The 9707-nt window shown below is 32.7% G+C and overlaps 1 protein-coding gene across 1 annotated transcript in view; it reads right to left on the reverse strand.

Annotated features, from left to right (window-relative positions):
• Positions 1-8630, reverse strand: part of LOC109609502 (uncharacterized) — a 133717-nt gene extending 125087 nt beyond the window's left edge. Inside the window, exon 1 of the mRNA XM_020026168.2 lies at positions 8448-8630. Coding sequence (XP_019881727.1) covers positions 8448-8496 — 49 coding nt within the window. The 5' untranslated portion in view covers positions 8497-8630. The remainder of the gene's footprint in view (positions 1-8447) is intronic.
• Positions 8631-9707: the final 1077 nt, after the last annotated feature.

Here is a 9707-nt window from a genome sequence, read left to right on the forward strand (position 1 = left end):
TTTCTCACTTGTATCAATAATCTACTAGTCAATTTTGTGTATACATATTCAAACTAAATTAAAATCGAAGTTTAAAATAAAATTATCGTATGTATTTAAATTATCTCTAGACATTACGATGGTATGTAGAATCAGTTGAATCAGTCAAATGAAACGGGAAAAACTGTAAATCGTTAAGAAAAGCGACTCAAAAAGGAATTGATGTCTTGAGATGCTTAAGCAAAAATAACTGGAATAATGATAAACAAAGCCCTCTACACATATATCAGAGTCTCATAAGTTCAAGAATTGATTATGCAGTAATTGTGTATGCATCAGCCAGGGATTGCATCCTTCGAACAATATAAAATATACAGAATGAGGCTTTGAGGATAGTGACAGGAGCTTTTTATACAAGTCCTGTCATAAGTATTCTTGGTGCAACCAATGAATCATCACTCAAATTAAGAAGACAAATATAATCCCTTAAATATGCTGCTTCATCAGTTACATCAGCGAAAGACCACCAAAATTCTAAATTCTTCAACAGCAACTACCACAATTTTCCACATAACCTTAACCAACAAACCAAGACTTAGCCCCGCTATTGGAAAAAGAATATCTAAGTACAAAGATGAGCTACCTAGAAAGAACTACCACAAAATTTCAAACAACCAACAAATATTCAACCACCTTGGATAATCGAACTCCCTCCGTACGATACAAGCCTTACAAAATGGGACAAAAATGAAAACAATCATCAATGAATCATAAATGAGTTTAAGTCTATCACAGCCAAATTCAGTAATTATAATACATTCAAATATACACTGATGCATCAAAGACTCCATAAGGCGTCGGCGCCTCATTTATTTATAGAGACTCTCAACATCATTTTAAGCTCTCACCTGACTCCTCCATATATGTTACACCGCAGAGTTATAAGTCATATTAAAGACAATACAATGCATAAATAACAATGAAACAATGAGCAAAGCATTAATAGTGACAGACTAGCTAAGTTCAATTATGGGTATAAAACAACTGTATAGCAAAGATCCACTTCTACAAGCAATTAAAAACTGTATATATGAAATTCAAACAAAAAAAAAAAAAAAAAATAAAATAAAATGGTTTGTTTCATCAGGGTCCATTCGCACTTAGGCATAGTGTAACGAAATCGCTCACAGTTCAACCAAAAAGGGCATTACCTCAGAAGAAGCCCAACGAAAACACAAGGTAACCCTAGCAGACACAAAAAGCAAAATTAAAGATGCAGTTCTACGTCTGTGACAAACAAATTGAATGAAATTAAAGGCCACGTCCTTAGCACTTCTAAAGAACCGATGACAAGAAACGAACAAATTATAATAATCCGTTTTAGAATCGGTCATATAAAAATCACCATTTTGTGGGATATGCCATAGTTGATTAACTGTAAAACATACTGACCGAATGTGAACAATTCCGAGAAGAAATACAGAAAACAACATACCCATCACCATCCAGGAAATCTTACGAGACAAATTATCAGTTACTAACTTGATACAATACCTAAAAAAGATTAAAATGTGTGATAAAATATAATGTAAAACCATACATACATATACACATTTGTCATAATAAATAAAATTTTTCTTTAATTACATTTAATGTGTGGGATACTAATGAGAACTAATTCAAATGATGTTCAAAAGGTATTCAACATCGATAAATAAGTTATTAAATAAGAAACTAAGGTAATAACGACAATGTGAATTTATTAAATAAATCAATTCTCGTAGTCTCCTTGTAATCTTATGAGTTTCTAAATCAAAGAATTGAGAAATTGAATATTTTTTTACACTCCACACCATAACTTTGTTTCTTATTTTGTCATAAAATTTACCACGAAAAAGAATCATTTTATCAATTTTGAAATAAGAGTTTCGGTTTTAGTTTAATAAGTTAAAGAAAATACTATATTTTAAAAATTATTCAAGAAAAAAAGAGAAATTAATCATATTTTTATATGAATTATATAGAATTCTGTTACACTCTGTATGTGAGTAAAAACAATAAAAATGTATTAGTATTACCATTGTAAGTGCTTAGAAATATAAAGAAAATCTCCTACAAGTATCAATGGCAATTTAACTAATATCAATCGATACTAATAGGAGCACCACACGTAATGTAAATCACTATTTGATATTTTCAGATATTTTGACTTTTCATTCCGTGATATAGTTGAGTAGAAGACATAAATTCGTTAGAAAAATGTGTTATTTTTTATCTCTACCACATTAAAATGTAACAATTATTAATCTTGGTTCGTACCCATTTTACATTCCCTCTTTAACTTATCTTACTTATTCATCATCATTATAAATTAATTTAATAATAATCTTGGTATGTTGTTTTAATGTGATATGTTTTCTAAATTAAAATAAAATGTTCAAATATTTAAAAGTACAAAAATTTGTGTACAGTTAGTTGTTAAATATTATTTGCAGATTTGCAGTTCATTTTAGTGTAATATGCCACAGAAAAACAAACTAAAATATACAATAAAGTATTAATAATATATTGTTATTTATTATAATTTAACGATTATAAAATGTGATATATTTTTAGTAGTAAAATAAATTGCGGTAGTCAGGAAAATTTGTATTAAATACTTAAAAATTAGTTAGTTTTATTAAATTTTATCGTGTATAACGACGGAAAATTAATAATATTAAAATTAATATCATAATTAAAAGTGAACTATGACATTGCTATACATCAAACTATAATAAGCCCATGAAAATGCGTGGGCCACACATAAAATTTTTACCACTATACGTGAAGACCCTACCAAAACCGCCACCTTTACGAATCGTGAGAGTAATTAGCCTTACATTTCGGGATGCAAACGCGACATTCCCTTTCATATCATAAGGGTTTGTTTTAAAGGATACGGCCTGAATCCAAAATAAGACGGACCGAAAGGGAAAACACCTTCTGAATCTATTAACTCGCGCGGTTTCACTTAGTCATCTCACCCTTTGGCGACGAAATAATAACACTCTGTTCCAGTCACGTTTCGGGGTCTTATGTATTTTCTTTAGGTCTAATCAAATTGGTCTGATTTCTGACATAAATTAATTCCATTTTAAAAATCCCTGAATATAAAATCTGTAGGGTCGTAAAAAGTTCTTAATTTTATAATGTTGCGTACATCTCGCTTAGTCTGACATTTCGCAATGAGAAAACGCGTCGGATCGGATCATTTTTTTGCTATGTTTTTTCGTGGGAGTGTGCTGCACCAAAGAAAAAGGTCATCGTGGTCCCGATCGATTTTGTGAACACAACAGAAGGCTAATTACACGCCCGTTTCATCCGGTGACCCAAAAGTCTACATTAATATATAACATTCAATTGTTACGACACAAAACTCGGAATTATTCAAGAAAAATTCCAGATGACTCACAATACAACTGAATTATTTACATGTAAAAAATTTGTATTGATTCAAATAAAATGTTAGTTGATGTAAGAACGTGCGCAAAAATAACTGCGCAAAGTAGGAGGCGTGGCCCTGTTGCTTATTTTCAATTCGGACGGACTCTACTACGTGTTTTTAGTGCAGGTGACAAATGAAGGCGATCAATCAAGTCAAAAACATAATTAGCCAGTTCATCGACCGCTGGTCAAGAAGACAATGGGTTCGAGCGGCGACAATGAATTGATAATAAATTGTCGGCGGAGCGTTGGAGATCGTAGCTTAAGGTTTAATCGACATTGAGCGTCACTAAATCGAGTTAACGGACATGATATGCAACCCCGTTCGGCCCTCCCGTGGGCATCGGTAATACGGCTCCGTGCCTCAAGAGTATGCCGGACCAACTGATTTATTGTCCGAGTAGAACTTCCTGGATCACCGGACGCCGGCCAATGATTTTCGGACGAGTTATCCTCTCTTATTCCCTCTTATTTACTGTACACCGTCGGGAATGCCCGGATGGAAAAACATATTGGGCTGGGAGAACCTAAGATGCCTATATCTGTCTCTAATGCGCCACGACGTTGGTGATTTATTTATTCGACCAGTGATTCGATTCTCTCGCCCACCGAAATTATGTCACAGGGGGTAGGAAAATATTTTCGCACTCAATCGATAGATAAATCTGAGGGTGAATTTCTTTTATTCGCGCTCTAATTGCTGCATTGTATACAGCCATTCCGATCGCATTAAAATTTCAAATCAGTTACATTTCATATTTCTGTTGTAGTCTTAAAAATGAATAAAGTATGAGATAATAATGCTTCGTTCGTTCCTCTTAACATAACAATGGATGCAATATAAATGTATACATGACGTCTTCTCAAGTGACTTTTTACCTTTTTCCAAATTCACGAGTTTTAATCTATTCTCTCGTTGTTATTTTTATACTTTTACTCTTGAAAAACGAAAACGAGATTAACTTGAGAATTCGGACATATGCGCTAAACGCCAGTGTTCTTTTACTAAGCAATGGAAGGCCGTATCTATGTTCCATTACCAACTTAGAAAAGCTCTAAGGATTTATTTAACGGACATCCCATTATTTTAATCACATGTTTTACGCCATTCATTTAAATCCTGTTTTTAATTGAGGAGCTTTGATCTATTACATTATCGTTGTTTCTATACATTTACTTTAGAAAAACAACAGCTCTACTCCCTTTGAACTTTTACTTGTGAAAAACTGAACTAAACTAAGTTAAGATTTTTCATGTAGCATTTACTTTTTTGCGCAATATCAGCTTACATAAGCTCTAAGGATATATTCAGAGAACTTCTCATTACATTTCATTGAACGTGTTTTACGCTTTACGCCTTTTAAATATATTCTTTTTTAAAATTCATAAATTCAGATCTATCTATTCGTTTGTCGTTTTATACTTCTGAAAGCAAAGGCTAAAATCGTGTTTCACATATGCGCAAAACAATAGCGTTTCTTTAGTGCGCAATGTAGGCGTGGCCACGTTCCATTACCAACTAACAAAAGCTTTAAGGATTTATTTAGCGAACTCCTCATTACTTTTAATCACACGTGTTTTACGCCATTCAATTAGGTACAAAAATAAAAATAAACACGCGTGTTCAATGAACGCGAAAAAGATTCGTTCAGGCCGTTTTAAATCCGTTCCAATTACCAGACACTCTTATAATTAAAACATCGAAAAGAGACCGGGAAATGGTTCGTGACGCTCGTGAGAAGAAAAAAAAGGGGACCACGCCAAAAAGAAAATCGCAATAAATCTCGGTGCGAAACAGACGTTAGAAAATTTTTATCTAAATATGTCATCATCTTATTCATTACTCTCTAATGAGAGGGAATGATTAAAAAAGATTAGGATCGACGACCTCGAAGCGATATTTTTCCCGTACAAAAGCCTTAAAATGCCTTCGTTACGGCCGCGAACTGGGGACGGCTCTTTGTTTGGCCCAAGTATTTATTCACACCCGGAATAACTCTTTTGAGGTGTCTTTTCTATATTTCCTTAATTTATTACTGGGAGCTGTGCAAAAGGAATATCGCTTGCCGCTCTGGCGACAAAAAAGCAATGAAATCTTAATCGCAAATTCAGGCGTCAGAACTTCCGATCATCCCTTATAGTCACGCCCTCCAAAATAAAAAATATTACTAAATTGTTCCGCAAATATTATAAAAAGCAGAGGGACGGTAGATAAAAATGAAACTTTTTCTATAATTTGCAGGACACAGCAGATTTTTGATTGCTTCCTTTTACGTCCGACAATTAAAAGTTAATTTAAGTGAACCGTTCCGCATTGGTGGATTTTTTGCATCTCAGCGCCACGAAAGCTAGTTAAATATTTGCAGTGCCGTAATTCACTTTATGTCTGAAATCTATTAAAATTCATATAATCCGAGTGTACATAATAGACGCGACCGGGCTAATTAAAAATGCAATAAATACAAAGAGCGCATAAAAGCCCCTGGTCCGTCGGAACAAATTGAAATTTTATTCGCGCCCGCTGAATAATTTTATAAGATTTATCAGCATTTCACTTCTGACTTTATCATTTACAGTGCCCCGTATAAATTAATAAAATCAGAATGAATTAGAAGGTACAACATGCTCCCGTTAGATTGCATTAATAACTTAGTCTAGTGCGCATTATCAGCTGCGCATTAGTGGGGCGTGACCATATTGTCCCAGTCTCAACTTCCGATGGTATTTATTTTAAAGAATTTATTTACGAGATCCACACAAAAAAACATTAAAAGTGCTGGAAGTTAGAACGAGCAAATGCACTCACTAAGGGAATATTTAAACACAAGGTTTTTTCACGCACACACAAACACAGCCAGTTGAGTAGTTGTGCAACCTGTTATTTACATGCAATTTTAATTTTGACCAGTGCACTTTTTCCCTGGAGTTTTTTTCGCCTTTTGATGTATCGTTTTCGTTTATTAATGCAGTTAGTCCGTTTTTATTTAGTTTGTTTTATGAAATATTAACTTGTTTCTTTTGCCGGTTGGACGGAACGTTTTGCGAAAATATTGTTTAATGCGCTTTACACTAAGAATAATATTTATTCGACCTTTCTTTGTGCCTTTTGATGTCCTCAAGCATTTTTTTTTTGTCTTCAATGAAATATTTTTGTTTTCGTGAACTGTATTTTTAGTTAGTAGTTACTCACACAAAAGGGAAATCGTCGGTTCAGTTAAGGTTATTATATTACAAAACAAACATTTTTTTTTATTTAGTCCTTTTGTACTTGCAGGACATTTTAGCTCGGGGGGATTTTGAAAGCGGGTATTAATTAAGACTGAAGTGTAATAAAGTATTTCTTTCTGTTTTCGCAAGTAACAAGACTTTTTATAATCTTAATGAGCTTTGTTCTAACTTTGCTTTATCATTTTCTTAATAATTATCACCGTATATTTTTCATCTCCTTTGACATTAAAAATTGCATTTAAAAATCTATAGACGGAAGAAATAAAAATTTTCTACTGTAGTCATTTATGTCGTTGTATAAAATTTCTTTTTCGGAATAACTAATTGTGGCTTATAAATTTTCAGTGGCACAAAACTGAATTCCCCTCAACAGAACATTTATATATACCCCGTATCTGTCAGTTTTTATAATGATTGATCACGAGAACGCTTTATACTGATTTAAGCCGGGGTCCCAACGTACATATTTTACAGAATATTTTGTCATCATATTTCAGGCTTATTTTTCTTAAACCGCAAAATAATTTTCAATAAAAATAATAATAACAATAATAAGTATAATAATAAATGGATTCAACAAGCGAAAGTTATAATTACCATTTTATTGAGAGCAAATTAAAAAAATTAAATAATATTTTAATGAGGGTATTCAAATTTACTTTTATTAAGTAAAATGTTTTTTAGTGAAAGTTTGCTTTTTTAAAAAATATTTTTTTATTAATTAAACATGGAGTTGAAATTTAAAAAATCGTTTTGCATTAAAAAATAATAACAATATTAATACTTAAAAATATTTAGATATTTCACTAACGAATAATGATTTTTTATAAATTTAATCAATCTAAATACAAGTATAAGTATAAGTATAAATATTTAAAAAAAATACCTACAACAATTGAAAAAAAATGTTTTTACACATGTATCACAGTAATAAAATCTGGCTCATTTTATTGTAGTTTCGTATACATACCATATAAAGCCCTCGTTCGCAAACTTTAGCGAAGATTTGCCCTGACTAAGTGGTTTAGCGTCATGTTCGAAACTGGTGCAGCCGTAAAACCGCTTCCGACATTAAAAATGCATACGGGATTGAGCTCGATGCTAAAGTTTGTCAATCGGAGCGGCAGAAAAAAACTGGAAGTTCTTAAGCCGACGTGCCGTTGTCGATTTCCAGTTTTTGCCACGCAATTTTACAACGAAAACGCCGGAATGTGTATGATGAATGGGTTTTTGATATTAATCTTTTTTCTACTTTTTAAGCCATGGTTCTATTTTCACAAACTCCCATGGAAACTGTATTCATATTAAAATAAAATGATGGACAATGTTAAAAAAATAATTAAATACAAGGGAAATAATTAATTAAATATTTTATTTCTCTTAATACCTTTCTTATGTTTATTTCTGTAATTCAAAGGTTTTTTTTATTAGTAATTTTTTTTCTTTTCTTTGAAAATTACAAATGTGGTTTTTATTTCAAATTATTTAAATAATAAAATTTAAAATTATTATTATTATTATAACTTTAATTACTATTTATAAAAACGAGAATTAAAATTACATAATTTTTAATATATGTTTCGAATTTAACTGCTATTAAATTCGTATTATTATCAACGTAAACTAAATAAATTTAAATTTTTTTTATAATTTGTTAATAAAATTAATATTGTGTGGTTAATTTTAATAAAAAATACTTTTTCCAATAAAAAATAGTTGAATTTTTATTTGGAAAATTAAGAAAAATATCATACCTGTGAAGCAGATCAGGAAGCAAAAGTAGAAGGACTTTTCCAGCATCATGTCGATTGTCTTAGATCTGCACCAACATCGCACTCACAAAAGCCGCGTGAAACGCTGCCACTTCCGCCGCCGAAAAATTATGGAAAAAAACTTCGTGTCGAGCACGTGCCAGTCGATCCCTAACCGCGTCTCCGTCGTCGGTGTTGGCTTGGCGTCGCGACGTCCGAAACTGGCGAAACTTTGTCGGGGTTTTGGCGTTCGCGCGTTCGACATGCGCGGGCCCGACGAACCACCCCGTATTAAAATGTTTATGCCCTCAATTAGATTACAAAAAGTGGTTTTGTTGTCGCCTTGCACGAGTAGAAAACGGTGTTTGTTGTTAATGCGACGCTTTCCGGATCCTGGAGTGCAAAAATGGGGGCCGAAACTCCGGTGGCTCAAGAGCTGTACCTGTTGAGGGAACATTGATTAAGAAAGGGTAGTTTTATTTTAATTTTTGAATTGAATTTTTTTGAACGTGAATATATATATAATACTTTTTCAAAAGGTTTGTGTTGTTTGTTTTTCACGACCGAAATGTATCCGTTCTCGGTGCAATTAAACGCAATAAATCCCCATTTGGGACCGACCTAATACGTTCCGAAGTTAATTTAAATGCAAATACGAACGGAAAGAGAGACTGCGGCGAGTGGCTCAAATATTCGCGCCAAATATTTACTTACATCTATTCGGTGTCGACCGAAAAAGCATACAAAAAAAGACGACGAGCGACATTTTGCGAGACAAACAGCACGAATTGAATCGATGGAAGTTGTTTCGCACGTCCGTGAAAAATATTGGGGCATGGAAATGAAGAGGTTCAACAAATGATAAAGAGAATTGTGTTTGCACAACTGCGAGTTTACGATATAATCATTCGACTGGAGACAATTCTGTGTAATGGAATTGAATCAAATCCCTGTTGACAACCCCAGACTGCATAAGAACTGATTTTTTTTGTTTGTTAATTATTTTTTCCACAGCTTTTCAAACTGGCGAACAAATAAGATCCAATCACTTTAGACCGGTTTAATATTTAATGCAATTATAGATGTAGTTTTCTGAAGATCAATCTTTCACACAACCCCATTAACCTAAAAGCGAGTGAAATATTTAACTGTATCACTTATTGATCCTTGGACACACTTATAAATTTTAAACGCTCTAGGTATTTTCAACAAATATATTTCACCAACAAATAGTAATAATAAAACATGCCCGACACAAATTAG

This window comes from Aethina tumida, chromosome 1 (genome assembly GCF_024364675.1).
Source record: "Aethina tumida isolate Nest 87 chromosome 1, icAetTumi1.1, whole genome shotgun sequence".
NCBI lineage: Eukaryota > Metazoa > Arthropoda > Insecta > Coleoptera > Nitidulidae > Aethina > Aethina tumida.